The sequence below is a fragment of the Myxine glutinosa genome, chromosome 13 (assembly GCF_964187855.1).
Source record: "Myxine glutinosa chromosome 13, kmMyxGlut1.1, whole genome shotgun sequence".
NCBI lineage: Eukaryota > Metazoa > Chordata > Myxini > Myxiniformes > Myxinidae > Myxine > Myxine glutinosa.
Window position 1 is genome coordinate 88,197,299 of NC_136273.1, and position 20,699 is coordinate 88,217,997.

The window sequence follows — 20,699 nt, forward strand, 5'->3', positions numbered from 1 at the left end:
CTTGCCGTCGTACGGCGCGAGTGGGACCTTGTGGGCACCCGAAGGCCGGACCCCACGCGTCACTCCTTGCGGGATCAACGCAGGACCAAACCGTTCGGGCTCCCACAGTACGCTATTCCCGGGGGGCTCCTGCGCATTCCCCGTCCCTCCAAACACTACCCCTCTTGGTGTCGATGCCTGGGTTGCCCTTCCGCAACCCGCTACCCACTCCATACCAGCACACCCTTGCTCACCAACACCCCCCTCACTCCCCATAGCCAGACCTCCTTGCACACCTCCTTTATCCATACCCTCCGGACCAGTCATACACCTCACCATTGGTCCCTCACGAACACCCGGGTCTACACCACCCCCCAAGCTGACTGAATCTCCCCTCACTCCATATACATTTTCGAGTATAACGCCACTCACCTCGGTACCTCGTCGTCGCTCCTCCTCCGCCACCTGCAAACTCTTTATTTGGTTAGTGAGCACATAATCATGATTTGAACACAGACCTTGCACATATTCCATCAATTCCTCCTTTATCTCTTTCTTAGTTTCCCTCCGTCTCTTCTTAATTTCACTCACCCCCTCTTCCACTTCCTCTAATTTCTCCTTTACCTCCCTCATTTCCCGGTGCGCCCCCTCGATCTCTTCCTCTAATGCCACCTTGACCGTCTCTATGTGCGTCCTCACCTCCCGTTCTTTCGTCTCCATTGCCTCTGTCACCTCATCCAACCTCTTTGTCAACCCCTCATGTACCATCCGACATTCCCTCTTTGTCGCTATGAGCTCGTTCTTTATCTCCTCCTGCGTTGCCTTTAACCCCCCGATTATTGCAGTGTTCTTTTCCACTTGATCCACTAGTTCCTTTTGTCCCACCGTCAGCTGTTCTACTCCCCTTGTTAGATCTTCTATGCCCCCCTGTAACCTAGCCGTACTACTTCTCACCTCTTTCTCCATACGCTTCTCACCTCGCTTTACCTTCTCGCGTACCCCCGAGACATCCTCGCTTACACCTCGTCTTATCTCCTCCCCCATCTCCTCCATTTCTTTCGTAGATGCCGCCTCATCTGTTCCAATTAATTCCTCTGAGCATCCATTTTACCTTCCAACCCGATTTTCACCTCCTCTATCTGGTTCCCCATCTGTTTGATTTCCCGGGTGGATTGCTCCCCTATTTCCCGCAATTTGTCTTCCATCTTGTCTTCTAGCCCCGTTAACCCATTCTTCACCCCTTTTATCCCGTTGTCTAACCCCTCGAATTTATTGTCTAAACCTTCAAATTTATTGTCTAAACCCTCAAATTTATTGTCTAAACGTTCACTGGTACCCCTTGCTTCGTCCCTCATTGCCCCCATTTGGCCCCCCATTGCTCCCATTTGGCCCCTCAATTGCTGACCCTGAGCATCCATCTTATCATTTAGCTTCTCCAGGCTTGCCACGAGTTGAATTAGAAAGAGGTTCATGTCTATCGGCGCCGTGGGCTCGGCTGCCGCGGCTACGTGCGCGGCGCAATTTGGTGCTGCTACAACCACGTGCGTGAGGGCGCCATTTTGCACACCTGATCCCCCCGCAACCACTTCACCATTTCTCTCCTCCTCCATTTCTCCCATATCCTCCCCGGGGTCCTGAGTTACCCCTAACCCTTCTTCTAATTCCCCCACCGGCATCCCGTCGCCTTGACCATCCATGGCACGATTTTAAATTTAGATGTTATAAATAAAATCTCTGGCCACTCATAATTTTGAGCGCGCTAAGTGCTTCAGGTCCGAATCCCACTCCTGACACCAATTGTTACGGAGCCCAATGTCGGCCTCTGTTCCCCTTAGAGGGGGGATTAATCCCCTCTTCTATAACTGACCGACGTGGTCCCTGACACTGCCCAGCTACCCTCGGAAAGGCAGGTGCACAGCCCCGTTCGTAACGCGGACAGATGTTAATTGCCGCAACCGTTTTTAGCAACCGTGGCACGAACTATTAACAATTACTAGACCCGATTCCTGAACGTTGGCCAAATCGTGCCACAGGTATTCAATGTGGAAACCTCAAAGATGAACGGATGTGAAGAAGAAGAAGGCAAAAGGTAGGAAATACGAATATGATTTATTTGTATCTATTATGTACACAATTAAAGAAACCAAGGGAGAAGGAAGAATAAGAAAATAAAGACAGAAAGAGGGACGGACCAGAAGGACACAGTGCAACGCTAGCTTACCTATTAACAGTCTTACTTAAACTCCAGGACAACACAGAAGACGGACGAACAATCAGACTTACACGGGGGATGATGGCAGGAACGAATGGCGGGAAGGATCCGGGTGGTTGGGATGATCGCGGCTCGAGTTGGGCAGCCGCCGGCTCTCCTCAACCGTCTGTCGTACGGCGACGTTGCTTCGAGGCTGCAACTGCCGTCACCGCTCAAAGCTGCCGTGGTCAAAAACTGTGGTGGTTTCAAAGCTCCGTTGGTTCAAGCTGCTGTGGTGTGCCGCATCTGACGTGGGGGCGTTGCGTGACGGGTTCTCTCTCTCTCTCAAATGGCTTGCTGTCTCTCTCTCTCAAAGGCTTCCACGCGCGCTTTTATTGCCCCTGGGGCGATCAAGCCGCCGGCCTCCACGACACGCCCATCGGTGAGCTCGCCTCGGCCTTGATTGGTCGCGAGGGCTCACCGATCCCGCCCCTAGAGGAGGCGTTTGCAAGGCCACGCCTTGTTCCTGGCGCTGGGCTGACTCCTCCCACCTTCTGCTCCGAGATGACCTCGTGCGCAATGGAGTCTTGCAGCGAAAAACCACAACCCCAAAGCAGCTTCGGAATGCAGAAAACCGCCCAATGCAGTAGGCAGGACAAAAGGGGATTGTGAAGGGAATCTACCTTGTTTGAATTCGGTGCAATGGAGTGTCAATTAATGGAAGACACAGCCTTAATCTAATACATGTAATAAGGAGATAACTACTGAACAAGGAGGAAATCTATGATTTGCTACGTGATTGTATATGGAATAACTACGGGCACGACCTTTAACCTTTATACACCAAATGGAGGAAGGAGGGTGATATTTTACAACAACAATAAAAAAACACAATTCTCATATCCACAATATATATATATATATATATATATATATATATATATATGTATATATATATATATATATATATATATATATATATAAAATATAACTAGGGCCTGCCAGACAGCTAGCTTTCTCTGTAGAGCTGAATACCGTCACTAACAAATGTCGACTGAGTTTTTTCTGTTTTGTGCCCTCAATGCATTTAAATTAGTCACAGACAAACTTGCTCTTATTATTGCCTTATTTTCCCGATTCCTTCTTAATTGTGCGTCCTTTTGCTCCTCTGTCTCAATAAGTCGCCCTTTTCGCATTTGAAATAAAGCTTCTGCTTCATTTTGTCTTTTCCATGGACACATGGCCTGAAGAAAAAAAGATCAATTTTTAAATGGAAAAGATATTTTACAAAAAAAATGAATTTTGGATGATGAATCAATGATGAAATGTAATTAAAATTCAGATTGTATGTTACAGTTGCAATGACAGGGCGATCTGTAGTGTGATAGCTCCGCAGCAATTTGTATTACATTCGCAAAACTGAAGTTGCATGTGCGGATTTCTGTCACTGGTAAATATAATGTTGTTTCACACCAATAAACCTCTGTTTGCTTCACACCAGAAAACCTTTGTTTGTTTCACACCAGAAAACCTTTATTTGTTTCACACTAATAAACCTTTGTTTGTTTCACACCAGAACCCTTTTTTGTTTCACACCAGAAAACCTTTATTTGTTTCACACTAATAAACCTTTGTTTGTTTCACACCAGAAACCTTTGTTTGTTTCACACCAGAAAACCTTTATTTGTTTCACACGAATAAACCTTTGTTTGTTTCACACCAGGAAACCTTTTTTTGTTTCACACCAGGAAACCTTTGTTCGTTTCACACCAGAAAACCTTTATTTGTTTCACACTAATAAACCTTTGTTTGTTTCACACCAGAAAACCTTTTTTTGTTTCACACCAGGAAACCTTTGTTCGTTTCACACCAGAAAACCTTTATTTGTTTCACACTAATAAACCCTTGTTTGTTTCACACCACAAAACCTTTGTTTGTTTCACACCAGAAAACCTTTATTTGTTTCACACTAATAAACCTTTTTTTGTTTCACACCAGGAAACCTTTGTTCGTTTTACACCAGAAAACCTTTATTTGTTTCACACGAATAAACCTTTGTTTGTTTCACACCAGAAAACCTTTGTTTGTTTCACACCAGAAAACCTTTATTTGTTTCACACTAATAAACCTTTGTTTGTTTCACACCAGAAAAACCCTTTTTTGTTTCACACCAGAAAACCTTTATTTGTTTCACACTAATAAACCTTTGTTCGTTTCACACCAGAAAACCTTTGTTCGTTTCACACCAGAAAACCTTTGTTTGTTTCACACCAGAAAACCTTTATTTGTTTCACACTAATAAACCTTTGTTTGTTTCACACCAGGAAACCTTTGTTCGTTTCACACAAGGAAACCTTTGTTCGTTTCACACCAGAAAACCTTTGTTCGTTTCACACCAGAAAACCTTTGTTTGTTTCACACCAGAAAACCTTTATTTGTTTCACACTAATAAACCTTTATTTGTTTCACACTAATAAACCTTTGTTTGTTTCACACCAAAAACCTTTGTTTGTTTCACACCAGAAACCTTTATTTGTTTCACACCAATAAACCTTTGTTTGTTTCACCCCAGCAAACCTTTTTTTGTTTCACACCAGGAAACCTTTGTTCGTTTCACACCAGAAAACCTTTATTTGTTTCACACTAATAAACCTTTGTTTGTTTCACACCAGAAAACCTTTGTTTGTTTCACACCAGAAAACCTTTATTTGTTTCACACTAATAAACCTTTTTTTGTTTCACACCAGGAAACCTTTGTTCGTTTCACACCAGAAAACCTTTATTTGTTTCACACTAATAAACCTTTGTTTGTTTCACACCAGAAAACCTTTGTTTGTTTCACACCAGAAAACCTTTATTTGTTTCACACTAATAAACCTTTTTTTGTTTCACACCAAGAAACCTTTGTTCGTTTCACACCAGAAAACCTTTATTTGTTTCACACTAATAAACCTTTGTTTGTTTCACACCAGAAAACCTTTGTTTGTTTCACACCAGAAAACCTTTATTTGTTTCACACTAATAAACCTTTTTTTGTTTCACACCAGGAAACCTTTGTTCGTTTCACACCAGAAAACCTTTATTTGTTTCACACTAATAAACCTTTGTTTGTTTCACACCAGGAAACCCTTTTTTGTTTAACACTAATAAACCTTTGTTTGTTTCACACCAGAAAACCCTTTTTTGTTTCAGACCAGGAAACCTTTGTTCGTTTCACACCAGAAAACCTTTATTTGTTTCACACTAATAAACCTTTGTTTGTTTCACACCAGCAAACCTTTATTTGTTTCACACCAGAAAACCTTTGTTTGTTTCACACCAGCAAACCTTTATTTGTTTCACACTAATAAACCTTTGTTTGTTTCACACCAGAAAACCTTTATTTGTTTCACACTAATAAACCTTTGTTTGTTTCACACCAGAAACCTTTTTTGTTTCACACCAGAAAACCTTTATTTGTTTCACAATAATAAACCTTTGTTTGTTTCACACCAGAAAACCTTTATTTGTTTCACACTAATAAACCTTTGTTTGTTTCACACCAGAAAAACCCTTTTTTGTTTCAGACCTGAAAACCTTTATTTGTTTCACACGAATAAACCTTTGTTTGTTTCACACCACCAAACCTTTATTTGTTTCACACTAATAAACCTTTGTTTGTTTCACACCAGAAAACCTTTTTTGTTTCAGACCTGAAAACCTTTATTTGTTTCACACCAATAAACCTTTGTTTGTTTCACACTAATAAACCTTTGTTTGTTTCACACCAGAACCCTTTTTTGTTTCAGACCTGAAAACCTTTATTTGTTTCACACGAATAAACCTTTGTTTGTTTCACACCAACAAACCTTTATTTGTTTCACACTAATATATCTTTGTTTGTTTCACACCAGCAAACCCTTTTTTGTTTCAGACCTGAAAACCTTTATTTGTTTCACACCAATAAACCTTTGTTTGTTTCACACCAATAAACTTTTGTTTGTTTCACACCAATAAACCTTTGTTTGTTTCACACCAATAAACCTTTGTTTGTTTCACACCAGAAAACCTTTGTTTGTTTCACACCAGAAAACCTATATTTGTTTCACACCAGGAAACCTTTGTTCGTTTCACACCAGAAAACCTTTATTTGTTTCACACTAATAAACCGTTGTTTGTTTCACACCAGAAACCTTTTTTTGTTTCACACCAGGAAACCTTTGTTCGTTTCACACCAGAAAACCTTTATTTGTTTCACACTAATAAACCTTTGTTTGTTTCACACCAGAAAACCTTTGTTTGTTTCACACCAGAAAACATTTATTTGTTTCACACCAATAAACCTTTGTTTGTTTCACACCAATAAACCTTTGTTTGTTTCACACCAGAAAACCTTTATTTGTTTCACACTAATAAACCTTTGTTCGTTTCACACCAGAAAACCTTTATTTGTTTCACACTAATAAACCTTTGTTTGTTTCACACCAGAAAACCTTTGTTTGTTTCACACCAGAAAACCTTTGTTTGTTTCACACTAATAAACCTTTTTTTGTTTCACACCAGGAAACCTTTGTTCGTTTCACACCAGAAAACCTTTATTTGTTTCACACTAATAAACCTTTGTTTGTTTCACACCAGCAAACCTTTATTTGTTTCACACTAATAAACCTTTGTTTGTTTCACACCAGAAAACCTTTGTTTGTTTCACACCAGAAAACCTTTATTTGTTTCACACTAATAAACCTTTGTTTGTTTCACACCAGAAAACCCTTTTTTGTTTCACACCAGAAAACCTTTATTTGTTTCACACTAATAAACCTTTGTTTGTTTCACACCAGGAAACCTTTGTTCGTTTCACCCCAGGAAACCTTTGTTCGTTTCACACCAGAAAACCTTTGTTTGTTTCACACCAGAAAACCTTTATTTGTTTCACACTAATAAACCTTTGTTTGTTTCACACCAGAAAACCTTTTTTTGTTTCACACCAGAAAACCTTTATTTGTTTCACACCAGAAAACCTTTGTTTGTTTCACATCAGAAAACCTTTATTTGTTTCACACTAATAAACCTTTGTTTGTTTCACACCAGGAAACCCTTTTTTGTTTAACACTAATAAACCTTTGTTTGTTTCACACCAGAAAACCCTTTTTTGTTTCAGACCTGAAAACCTTTATTTGTTTCACACGAATAAACCTTTGTTTGTTTCACACCAGAAAACCTTTATTTGTTTCACACCAGAAAACCTTTGTTTGTTTCACACCAGAAAACCTTTATTTGTTTCACACTAATAAACCTTTGTTTGTTTCACACCAGCAACCTTTATTTGTTTCACACTAATAAACCTTTGTTTGTTTCACACCAGAAACCTTTATTTGTTTCACACTAATAAACCTTTGTTTGTTTCACACCAGCAAACCCTTTTTTGTTTCACACCAAAAACCTTTATTTGTTTCACAATAATAAACCTTTGTTTGTTTCACACCAGAAACCTTTATTTGTTTCACACTAATAAACCTTTGTTTGTTTCACACCAGAAAACCCCTTTTTTGTTTCAGACCTGAAAACCTTTATTTGTTTCACACGAATAAACCTTTGTTTGTTTCACACCAACAAACCTTTATTTGTTTCACACTAATAAACCTTTGTTTGTTTCACACCAGAAAAACCCTTTTTTGTTTCAGACCTGAAATCCTTTATTTGTTTCACACCAATAAACCTTTGTTTGTTTCACACCAGAGAACCTTTATTTGTTTCACACTAATAAACCTTTGTTTGTTTCACACCAGAAAACCCTTTTTTGTTTCAGACCTGAAAACCTTTGTTTGTTTCACACCAGCAAACCTTTATTTGTTTCACACTAATAAACCTTTGTTTGTTTCACACCAGAAAACCTTTATTTGTTTCACACTAATAAACCTTTGTTTGTTTCACACCAGAAACCTTTTTTGTTTCACACCAGAAAACCTTTATTTGTTTCACAATAATAAACCTTTGTTTGTTTCACACCAGAAAACCTTTATTTGTTTCACACTAATAAACCTTTGTTTGTTTCACACCAGAAAAACCCTTTTTTGTTTCAGACCTGAAAACCTTTATTTGTTTCACACGAATAAACCTTTGTTTGTTTCACACCACCAAACCTTTATTTGTTTCACACTAATAAACCTTTGTTTGTTTCACACCAGAAAACCTTTTTTGTTTCAGACCTGAAAACCTTTATTTGTTTCACACCAATAAACCTTTGTTTGTTTCACACTAATAAACCTTTGTTTGTTTCACACCAGAACCCTTTTTTGTTTCAGACCTGAAAACCTTTATTTGTTTCACACGAATAAACCTTTGTTTGTTTCACACCAACAAACCTTTATTTGTTTCACACTAATATATCTTTGTTTGTTTCACACCAGCAAACCCTTTTTTGTTTCAGACCTGAAAACCTTTATTTGTTTCACACCAATAAACCTTTGTTTGTTTCACACCAATAAACTTTTGTTTGTTTCACACCAATAAACCTTTGTTTGTTTCACACCAATAAACCTTTGTTTGTTTCACACCAGAAAACCTTTGTTTGTTTCACACCAGAAAACCTATATTTGTTTCACACCAGGAAACCTTTGTTCGTTTCACACCAGAAAACCTTTATTTGTTTCACACTAATAAACCGTTGTTTGTTTCACACCAGAAACCTTTTTTTGTTTCACACCAGGAAACCTTTGTTCGTTTCACACCAGAAAACCTTTATTTGTTTCACACTAATAAACCTTTGTTTGTTTCACACCAGAAAACCTTTGTTTGTTTCACACCAGAAAACATTTATTTGTTTCACACCAATAAACCTTTGTTTGTTTCACACCAATAAACCTTTGTTTGTTTCACACCAGAAAACCTTTATTTGTTTCACACTAATAAACCTTTGTTCGTTTCACACCAGAAAACCTTTATTTGTTTCACACTAATAAACCTTTGTTTGTTTCACACCAGAAAACCTTTGTTTGTTTCACACCAGAAAACCTTTGTTTGTTTCACACTAATAAACCTTTTTTTGTTTCACACCAGGAAACCTTTGTTCGTTTCACACCAGAAAACCTTTATTTGTTTCACACTAATAAACCTTTGTTTGTTTCACACCAGCAAACCTTTATTTGTTTCACACTAATAAACCTTTGTTTGTTTCACACCAGAAAACCTTTGTTTGTTTCACACCAGAAAACCTTTATTTGTTTCACACTAATAAACCTTTGTTTGTTTCACACCAGAAAACCCTTTTTTGTTTCACACCAGAAAACCTTTATTTGTTTCACACTAATAAACCTTTGTTTGTTTCACACCAGGAAACCTTTGTTCGTTTCACCCCAGGAAACCTTTGTTCGTTTCACACCAGAAAACCTTTGTTTGTTTCACACCAGAAAACCTTTATTTGTTTCACACTAATAAACCTTTGTTTGTTTCACACCAGAAAACCTTTTTTTGTTTCACACCAGAAAACCTTTATTTGTTTCACACCAGAAAACCTTTGTTTGTTTCACATCAGAAAACCTTTATTTGTTTCACACTAATAAACCTTTGTTTGTTTCACACCAGGAAACCCTTTTTTGTTTAACACTAATAAACCTTTGTTTGTTTCACACCAGAAAACCCTTTTTTGTTTCAGACCTGAAAACCTTTATTTGTTTCACACGAATAAACCTTTGTTTGTTTCACACCAGAAAACCTTTATTTGTTTCACACCAGAAAACCTTTGTTTGTTTCACACCAGAAAACCTTTATTTGTTTCACACTAATAAACCTTTGTTTGTTTCACACCAGCAACCTTTATTTGTTTCACACTAATAAACCTTTGTTTGTTTCACACCAGAAACCTTTATTTGTTTCACACTAATAAACCTTTGTTTGTTTCACACCAGCAAACCCTTTTTTGTTTCACACCAAAAACCTTTATTTGTTTCACAATAATAAACCTTTGTTTGTTTCACACCAGAAACCTTTATTTGTTTCACACTAATAAACCTTTGTTTGTTTCACACCAGAAAACCCCTTTTTTGTTTCAGACCTGAAAACCTTTATTTGTTTCACACGAATAAACCTTTGTTTGTTTCACACCAACAAACCTTTATTTGTTTCACACTAATAAACCTTTGTTTGTTTCACACCAGAAAAACCCTTTTTTGTTTCAGACCTGAAATCCTTTATTTGTTTCACACCAATAAACCTTTGTTTGTTTCACACCAGAGAACCTTTATTTGTTTCACACTAATAAACCTTTGTTTGTTTCACACCAGAAAACCCTTTTTTGTTTCAGACCTGAAAACCTTTATTTGTTTCACACGAATAAACCTTTGTTTGTTTCACACCAATAAACCTTTATTTGTTTCACACTAATAAACCTTTGTTTGTTTCACACCAGAAAACCCTTTTTTGTTTCAGACCTGAAAACCTTTATTTGTTTCACACCAATAAACCTTTGTTTGTTTCACACCAATAAACTTTTGTTTGTTTCACACCAATAAACCTTTGTTTGTTTCACACCAATAAACCTTTGTTTGTTTCACACCAGAAAACCTTTGTTTGTTTCACACCAGAAAACCTATATTTGTTTCACACCAGGAAACCTTTGTTCGTTTCACACCAGAAAACCTTTATTTGTTTCACACTAATAAACCGTTGTTTGTTTCACACCAGAAACCTTTTTTTGTTTCACACCAGGAAACCTTTGTTCGTTTCACACCAGAAAACCTTTATTTGTTTCACACTAATAAACCTTTGTTTGTTTCACACCAGAAAACCTTTGTTTGTTTCACACCAGAAAACATTTATTTGTTTCACACCAATAAACCTTTGTTTGTTTCACACCAATAAACCTTTGTTTGTTTCACACCAGAAAACCTTTATTTGTTTCACACTAATAAACCTTTGTTCGTTTCACACCAGAAAACCTTTATTTGTTTCACACGAATAAACCTTTGTTTGTTTCACACCAGAAAACCTTTGTTTGTTTCACACCAGAAAACCTTTGTTTGTTTCACACTAATAAACCTTTTTTTGTTTCACACCAGGAAACCTTTGTTCGTTTCACACCAGAAAACCTTTATTTGTTTCACACTAATAAACCTTTGTTTGTTTCACACCAGAAAACCTTTATTTGTTTCACACTAATAAACCTTTGTTTGTTTCACACCAGAAAACCTTTGTTTGTTTCACACCAGAAAACCTTTATTTGTTTCACACTAATAAACCTTTGTTTGTTTCACACCAGAAAACCCTTTTTTGTTTCACACCAGAAAACCTTTATTTGTTTCACACTAATAAACCTTTGTTTGTTTCACACCAGGAAACCTTTGTTCGTTTCACCCCAGGAAACCTTTGTTCGTTTCACACCAGAAAACCTTTGTTTGTTTCACACCAGAAAACCTTTATTTGTTTCACACTAATAAACCTTTGTTTGTTTCACACCAGAAAACCTTTTTTTGTTTCACACCAGAAAACCTTTATTTGTTTCACACTAATAAACCTTTGTTTGTTTCACACCAGGAAACCTTTGTTCGTTTCACACCAGGAAACCTTTGTTCGTTTCACACCAGAAAACCTTTGTTTGTTTCACACTAATAAACCTTTGTTTGTTTCACACCAGCAAACCTTTTTTTGTTTCACACCAGAAAACCTTTATTTGTTTCACACCAGAAAACCTTTGTTTGTTTCACACCAGAAAACCTTTATTTGTTTCACACTAATAAACCTTTGTTTGTTTCACACCAGAAACCTTTTTTTGTTTCACACCAGGAAACCTTTGTTCGTTTCACACCAGAAAACCTTTATTTGTTTCACACTAATAAACCGTTGTTTGTTTCACACCAGAAACCTTTTTTTGTTTCACACCAGGAAACCTTTGTTCGTTTCACACCAGAAAACCTTTATTTGTTTCACACTAATAAACCTTTGTTTGTTTCACACCAGAAAACCTTTGTTTGTTTCACACCAGAAAACATTTATTTGTTTCACACCAATAAACCTTTGTTTGTTTCACACCAATAAACCTTTGTTTGTTTCAGACCAGAAAACCTTTTTTTGTTTCACACCAGGAAACCTTTGTTCGTTTCACACCAGAAAACCTTTATTTGTTTCACACTAATAAACCTTTGTTTGTTTCACACCAGAAAACCTTTGTTTGTTTCACACCAGAAAACCTTTGTTTGTTTCACACTAATAAACCTTTTTTTGTTTCACACCAGGAAACCTTTGTTCGTTTCACACCAGAAAACCTTTATTTGTTTCACACTAATAAACCTTTGTTTGTTTCACACTAGAAAACCTTTATTCGTTTCACACTAATAAACCTTTGTTTGTTTCACACCAGAAAACCCTTTTTTGTTTCACACCAGAAAACCTTTATTTGTTTCACACTCATAAACCTTTGTTTGTTTCACACCAGGAAACCTTTGTTCGTTTCACACCAGGAAACCTTTGTTCGTTTCACACCAGAAAACCTTTGTTTGTTTCACACCAGAAAACCTTTATTTGTTTCACACTAATAAACCTTTGTTTGTTTCACACCAGCAAACCTTTTTTTGTTTCACACCAGAAAACCTTTATTTGTTTCACACCAGAAAACCTTTGTTTGTTTCACACCAGAAAACCTTTATTTGTTTCACACTAATAAACCTTTGTTTGTTTCACACCAGAAAACCCTTTTTTGTTTCACACCAGAAAACCTTTATTTGTTTCACACTAATAAACCTTTGTTTGTTTCACACCAGGAAACCTTTGTTCGTTTCACACCAGGAAACCTTTGTTCGTTTCACACCAGAAAACCTTTGTTTGTTTCACACCAGAAAACCTTTATTTGTTTCACACTAATAAACCTTTGTTTGTTTCACACCAGGAAACCTTTGTTCGTTTCACACCAGGAAACCTTTGTTCGTTTCACACCAGAAAACCTTTGTTTGTTTCACACCAGAAAACCTTTATTTGTTTCACACTAATAAACCTTTGTTTGTTTCACACCAGAAACCTTTGTTTGTTTCACACCAGAAAACCTTTATTTGTTTCACACTAATAAACCTTTGTTTGTTTCACACCAGAAAACCGTTTTTTGTTTCACACCAGGAAACCTTTGTTCGTTTCACACAGACCTTAATCAAACTCCACAGTGCCACAGCATGTCAACCTACGACTTGCCTTACACCAGAACACCATGTCCCTCTCCTATAATAAAAACAAAACGATATATATATATATATATATATATTTATGTATATTCATATATATTGTAGGCATTTTACCCCTTGTTTCACTGATGGATTTAATCGAGAGATGGCATGTTGGACTTCACAAACATTCTGCTGTTTGTAAAGTGCTGCTATGTCATCATGTGCTCGAGGTCATCTTCCATCTGCTTCAGCTAGCAGTCAGCTAGCATCACCTTCATCAACCAACCATGCATTTGCTGCTTATATATGGTGCGAGCAAAAATCACCTCCGCTTTGCTGTGAAGATCAGTGTTGTTTGCTTTGGTTTGAACCTCCACTTAAAATGAGTGAAATGAAGCATTTTGAATATTTCGAATTATGCTCACTCAGATTTCAACATCACTGTAATGCATATTGTTAAGTTGTTTTAACTTTCTATGTACAAGATGATATCTGTAATACCGGATATACCACTGGGTGGTGCAATACCATACACATTTGCATAGAGAATTGGCCAGGGTTTTCCCCATCCCTTCCCCCTCTCTTCTTTTGATCAAACTGTCTTGGGTATGTATTAAGCAAGGTCCATGGCAGGAAACAAAGTCTGAGGTCTCCTTGTCTTTGCCATTGTGCAATTGCTAAAAAAACAGGGCTTTCCATTACCTCAGCATATAGCTGCGATGGCTAATCTATTGACCAAGAACCAAAAAGGATTCCTGGGAGATCATGTCCTCTGTGCGGGGATTGCCAGTGTCGCAAGTTGATGTTTGCAGTTTCGACACGTGTGTCCATGTACCCACACACAAGCCAACCGTTTTTTTTTGTATCCACAAGCCTTTTTGGGAGTTACCTGAATCCACCTTTGTTGGATTTATTGAAATCCGTTATTCTGTTCTCAAGTTATAGCATGACAAACATACAGAAAGGGAGACAGACAATGCTGTTTTATATAATATAGAAGATACAGTATATAAACAAGAAAACAGCAGAGATTGCAAATCCTCGCCAGGATGTATTTTCAGTGGTTGTTAAGGCTTTTGTGTTAAAACAAATATGGCGGCCGAACCACGTGACCGATGACGTCATCATTCTTTTTTTCCTAAACTAATTTATTCCTAGATTATGCTCAAGAAATTTCATCTTGATCGGATGAAGTTTTGTACTTGTCGAATTATGACGTCATAAGGGAGGCACCTATGACATCATCATTAACATATTTTATTCCCCATGGAGAGTTCTTTACAATGAGCCATGTCTCAATTTTTTCTATTCAGCGCTTTCGGAGATATAGAGGTGCAAATGTTTTCGATTTTTCCAAGATGTCGGCCGAACCACGTGACCTATGACGACATAATTATCATGAAAAAAATTATACAGGTGTAGTTGCACCTATGGTGAAAATTTCCTGTCAATCGGACCAATGGTTGCAGAGAAAATCATATTTATTCGGTGCGGACAAACAGACAAACAGACAAACAAACGGACTTAAATGCAATACCCTCTCCTCTGGCGAGGGTAATAAACAAATGTACAAATTCACTTTTAGAGAAATAAATGTGCATTAGGATTAAAGCAACCACTCATCACATAATATTAATCAAGATAGGTTTCAAAAACATTCAGAGCATTAACACATCAGTTCTGCATTCTCGAGTGGGCGTCTCCTAAATTCACAATTAAATCTAAAAATCTAACGTAATCCTGTAGGTTTCGAGGATGGCGTTCGGTCCTGTCGTGGTCTGGCACATTTAGGGCACAAAACAGAGAAGCTCAGTAGAGATTTGTTAGTGACCAAATGGATGATGAGAGGACTTCAAGTCAGACACAAAATTGTCTCCAGCATTAGAATCCATCTTCAAATCTTCTTTTTTTTACCATCCATCTTCATCTTCATCTTCATCTTCAAATCCATCTTCTTTTACCCACCTTACCCAGTCAAACCCAGCTGCTCATGGACTGTCCTTCTCTCCTGTCAAGGTGGAGAAGTTTCTGTCAAACCTCGACTCTGATTCTGCAACTGGACCAGACGGCATCAGCCTACGGGTCCTAAAATCAAGTTCTGCCGCTCTTTCACACCCTCTCTCTATTCTCTTCACCCTCTCTTTTGCTCAAGGTCATCTGCCATCAGTTTGGAAATCAGCCAACAGTATCGCTTTACACAAAAAATGTGCAAAAACAGATCCTTGCAACTACAGATCAATCAGCCTGCTCCGAATCATCAGCAAGGTCATGGAATCAATCATCGCATCTGACATCAAATCCTTCCTCTTCTCCAATGGCTTGATCTCTGATCATCAATTTGGATTCAGACCAGGTCATTCTACTCTGGGCATGCTGCTTCTGCTGTCTCAACAATGGATTGAGGTCCTCAATGTCAAACAGGAAATCAGAGCTATCTCCTTTGACATATCACGTGCCTTCGATATGGTCTGGCACCCCACTCTGCTCACCAAACTCTCCTCCTATGGTATCCATGGAAATCTCCACGCATGGCTTGCGTACTTCCTCTCTGGTCATAGTCAACGTGTGTCCCTGAATGGATTTCTCTCATCTCCCCTTGCTGTTCAGGCTGGAGTTCCCCAAGGCAGTGTTCTGGGCCCTGTGCTTTTTCTGGTCTTCATCAATGATCTATCCGACTCTCTGGAAAATCCTCTCTATCTCTTTGCTGATGACTCCACTCTCTGCCGCGCCATTCCTCATCCCTCAGATCGGCAGTCTGCAGCCTCCTCACTGTCTGCAGACCTGGACAAAATCATAGACTGGTCAAACAAGTGGAACATGTCTTTAAATCCTGACAAATCTCACACTCATACGATGTCTCTCCGAAAAGACCGACTGGACAACCCTCCCATCTACTTTCTGAACAATCCCCTCTGAGAAGTTCTGTCACTCAAGATTTTGGGCCTCACTATCTGCCATGATCTTTCCTGGGAAAACCACATTTCCAAGCTGGCCTCCAAAGCCAGTCGCCGACTGGGCATCCTCCGTCGTGCGAAGTCCTTCCTTGGCACACCTGAGCTCCTCACCACGTACAAGGCTTTCATCCGCAGCTCAATGGAATACTGCTCTCCCCTCTGGGCTGGTGCTCCTGCCTCACACCTAGCTCGGCTTCACGCTGTAGAAACCAAAGCTTTCAGAATCGTTGGAATCGCCCGCGATGAACCTAACTCTGAGGGCCTTTCACTGACTCACTGCAGGCAGATAGGTGGTCTTTCTGTCTTCTACCGACTCCTCTCCGGCCTAGTTCCCCCAGCTATGTCTGTGTTCTGTCCCCCAAATATTCCTTCAGGATGCACTAGATTCAGGATGCACTAGATTCAGGATGCAGCAACCCTCTTCTGGTGAAACTGCCAAAATCAAGACTCTCTGCTCACCTTCACTCTTTCATTCCTCGTTTTTTCCCGCCTTTGGAACAAACTCCCTCACTCTCTTCTATCCCACTCCTCTGTCCAGGTCTTTAAAACAGCTGTTCACCACCATCTCTTATCTTTTTGATTGGAAAAAATTGAAAAAGAAAAAAAGAAAAAAAAGAGGCACCATTCAGCTCTAGCAATCTGGTGAGCACCTTGTCGGAATATGTATTCATTTAAAATCCAGTATACAGTAAGTAGGGCACTACTCCCAAAAAAAAATCATTAATGCATCCTGAAAAAATGCAACTTTGTAGGAAACGACATTGTCGGAAACCAACTTTTCCATCTATCTATATAATAATATCCTTCTTTGTTTGTCCATCCATGTGTAACATTCTGTTCCACCCATTGGTTGGTCAGCTGGCCTGAGTCCACCCACATTTTTCCCCTGAAAAATCATACGGCCCTCATGTCGGTGCTATGCGAAGCCAAAGACATCTTTAAAGCTGTCGTATTCATAATAATCGCCATACCCTCCCAAAAAGATTTCCCTTTGATTGTTAAAAGGATCATCAAATATTGAAAGGTTGGAGCCGATAGGCGTCACAGGCCTCGTGAAGGCCACAGTACATGTCCAACCTCAAGCTTGAGGCCTTGGCAGTAGTCTGTTGTCTATACACTCCCCAAATAACTATGTAACATTCTCTCAAGCAAGGACTTTTACCGCAGAGGTTCCGTGGGTTCTTGCTATTATTTCCGACTATTTTTCTCTTAAACAAGTTGACCAAGGATCATAAAGCCTTTGCCATTATAAAGGTCTTTGTACGAATAGTTCCAGGAATGTTGCCCTGATTGTGAAAGAAAACATCCATCATTATTTCCTTTTAACGACGTGTGTGCCGTATATGTGCATCGGGAAGAAAATTGGTTTCGTGTTGTATTTTGGCACAATTAGGCTGCTCATGGACACTTGAGAGTTACAATTCCACGGAGTTTCCTCATATCTCGCAGGATTTTGAGTTGAACAGACGACCTTGATGGGCCATGATATCCCGAAGCCATGCCATTGCTGTTTCGATCACAGTTTCTGTGTAGTTGATGATAGCATGACAGAGGTTCAATATTCCGCTGTTTCAATGAGGTGATGAAGAAATGTGTAATGATCAATGTGGGAATGCCCCTTTGCTCTTATGAGTGGGAGGCCTTCATTTATTTGTGACCATAAATCGCAGTCTTCAAAGACCTGAGTGCCACATGGATGCCATCCTAGTTTGGAGGTGATGTGTGGGTGTGGGCATAACTCATGCGCATGACGTCAGCTTCATGTTGCATCGAGGGTATTGCTCCTTTCGTTCAATTTATTATTCCTGACTGCAACCCCACCTCCTAACTGGTGCTGAGCAGAGTAGGGACAATGTGTTCATGTGGCAGATGACACTTGTTGCGAACAGTTCGTCATGGCATTTGCTGTTATGGGACGCGATCTGTGCCTTGCTCTACCTCATCAATTTAGGTGGTCCAAATTTTATATGCAGTATACCGACTCATATATCATGGAGTACAGTAGCTGTGGACAACAGCCCAACCATTTTGGACGCCATTATTGCAGGAGATGAAACATCGGTGTACCTGTACCACGAAGGGCCGGAGTTCTGTGTGAAAGTCACCTTTGTCGCAACGGAAAAGCAAATGCTGAACTGATCAGTCCCGTGGGACGTCAACACTGTGTTCTCTGATACTGGGGTCATTGTTCACCTTGAATTCATCACCAAAAGACAGTCAGTGTTCTCCTTTAACAAGGAGCTCCTCGTTTGTTTCATCAATGCTGGGAGACAGATGTCACTATGTGTTCGCACCGCAAGTGAATCCTTCTATAAGCTTACACATCCTTGCTCGCATCATCAATGCCATGTAATCCTCCATTCTTCTTGAACCTCACAGCTTGTGACTTCATGATGTTTCCCAGTGTGAGGTTGCCTCAGGAAAGATTTATTCTTCTTTCTTTCTGTCGCCTTAATCTCCAAGAAGTTCTGTCACTCAAGCTTTTGGGTCTCACTATCTGCCATGATCTTTCCTGGGAAAACCACATTTCCAAGCTGGCCTCCAAAGCCAGTCGCCGACTTGGCATTCTCCGTCGTGCGAAGTCCTTCCTTGGCACACCTGAGCTCCTCACCACATATAAGATTTTCATCCGCAGCTCAATGGATTACTGCTCTCCCCTCTGGGCTGGTGCTCCTGCCTCACACCTAGCTCGGCTTCACGCTGTTGAAACCAAAGCGTTCAGAATCATTGGAATCTCCCGCCATAGGAAACGCTGTTCCTATGTTCGGCGACTCGCATCCACATTCTCCTCTCTGCTGTATCTTCTCTCAATCCCTTGTCCTTCACATCTCTTTCCACTACATCCCTCCACCATAATTATTAAAGACTGCCATTTCGCAAATAAGAAAAACCCTCCAGTCAGCTGTGACGCCCACATTGAATGAGATTGCAAAGAATGCCTTATGGCCAGTCCATTGGTCAAAATTTGCTTGTATGAGAGTGGGTCCTGGAACATTTTGATAGGTCCTCATAGATACATAAGTTGTATGTGTGTATAGTTGTACATATATTGTAATATGCTGGCAGAAGAAAGAACTGAAATAAACTTTGTGCTTGTGTTTATGGTAACATTAGCAGGCCCAAGGTGCTGGAATGAAACCATGGAAGGATGTCACTTCTCTGTTCTCTCACAAGCGAAGTGGTCGAGAGAAACTACCAAAGAATAACTCTCCTCTGCTGGAGCAGTAAGCATGACATCACAAGCAGGGGATGGTGGGTGTTCATTGCAGGAGGGTGCTACTTCGGGCCAATTGTTTGTTGTTTCTTTTGGTGTTTAGCTAATTCCTTAAGAACCTCGTCCTTGTCATGACTTCATGATAATTGACAGTCTCAGGAAATGATTTCTCCTGTTGAAAAGTTTCCTTAAGAAACTTATAAAGACTTATTTTATGTGGATTTTCGAGTCCGACACCATGCGCACGGATCATGTTCTGGTGGAGAGTTGGTTGTTTTGTTTGTTTGTGTGGACACAAGTTGATCTGCTGCTTGTTTGGATGTACAGAGTGGGACCCGTGACATCGAGCGATGGTGATGGAGGCATAGGATTTGATGGCTGGGCCAAGTATGAACCGCTGGAGCAAAAAGACGTGCTGGATCCCGGAAGCACGTCTTGCGATCGAAACAACTCCGAACTAGGCCTGGCGCGCCGCGTCCGAGCCAGCTCGGATGGCTGGAAACCACTGGAGTCTGGCTCGCCACCAAAGGAAGCCGTCGACCAGGCTTGGGAAGCCGAAACCTGGTTGGCCGGTCTCGCTGACAACAGCAAAAGCAAAGGCTCCGGATGGAAGAAGATTGGCAAGACGGATGAGACCTGGGACTGGAATCCAATATATTGATGCACCGGTCCTAGGAGGCTTTGCTTGGAAGTGGAGTGTGAGGTGATGGAAATTGGATTGGCATCCTCTTTGCATTCAAAGGATTTTTTTTATTGTTCTATCGATGAAAGGGTTAAGTGAGAGGTGGAAGTTGAGGAAAGAGTGGCTTGAGAGGGAAAAGGAAATCAGATTTGATTTTTGCATTGGTTTGATAGTTTTAGATGTGAATGTTTCCGCAAAAGATGCAACAAGTGCTATAAAGGAAGGAAAAGAGGGGACAACAGAGACTGTAAAAATGGAGTAACAGAAGCGACAAAGGAAACCTGCCACCACTGATGTAAAGGTGTGTTCTTATTGCTTTGTTCTGACTGTGAGGCATGTCACATGTCACATGTCACCGTATCCCAGATTCGCATTTATGTTCGCAATGCTGCTCTGCCCGGTCGTGCCTGATTCTGCGTTTGCTCCTTATACTTTGCATTTGCAATGTTTACTTGAAAATAAAACCAAGTGTTGGCCTCTCAATTCATTAAATGCTTCTTTGCATTGGCAAATTATTTGCGTACGTGCATTCAGTGGGGCCGAGATGTTTGAACAC

The 20,699-nt window shown here is 39.7% G+C and overlaps 1 protein-coding gene across 2 annotated transcripts in view; it reads left to right on the forward strand.

Moving 5' to 3' along the window:
• Positions 1-20,629, forward strand: part of LOC137414455 (ADP-ribosylation factor GTPase-activating protein 1-like) — a 61,319-nt gene extending 40,690 nt beyond the window's left edge. The window contains exons 10-11 of one of the 2 annotated variants that reach the window (XM_068099992.2): positions 19,362-19,471; positions 19,789-20,629. In XM_068099992.2, the coding sequence (XP_067956093.1) occupies positions 19,362-19,471; positions 19,789-20,122 (444 nt within the window). In that variant the 3' untranslated portion in view covers positions 20,123-20,629. Of the gene's footprint in view, positions 1-19,361; positions 19,500-19,788 lie in introns of both variants that reach the window. The other variant, XM_068099993.2, reaches the window with a different exon arrangement.
• Positions 20,630-20,699: the final 70 nt, after the last annotated feature.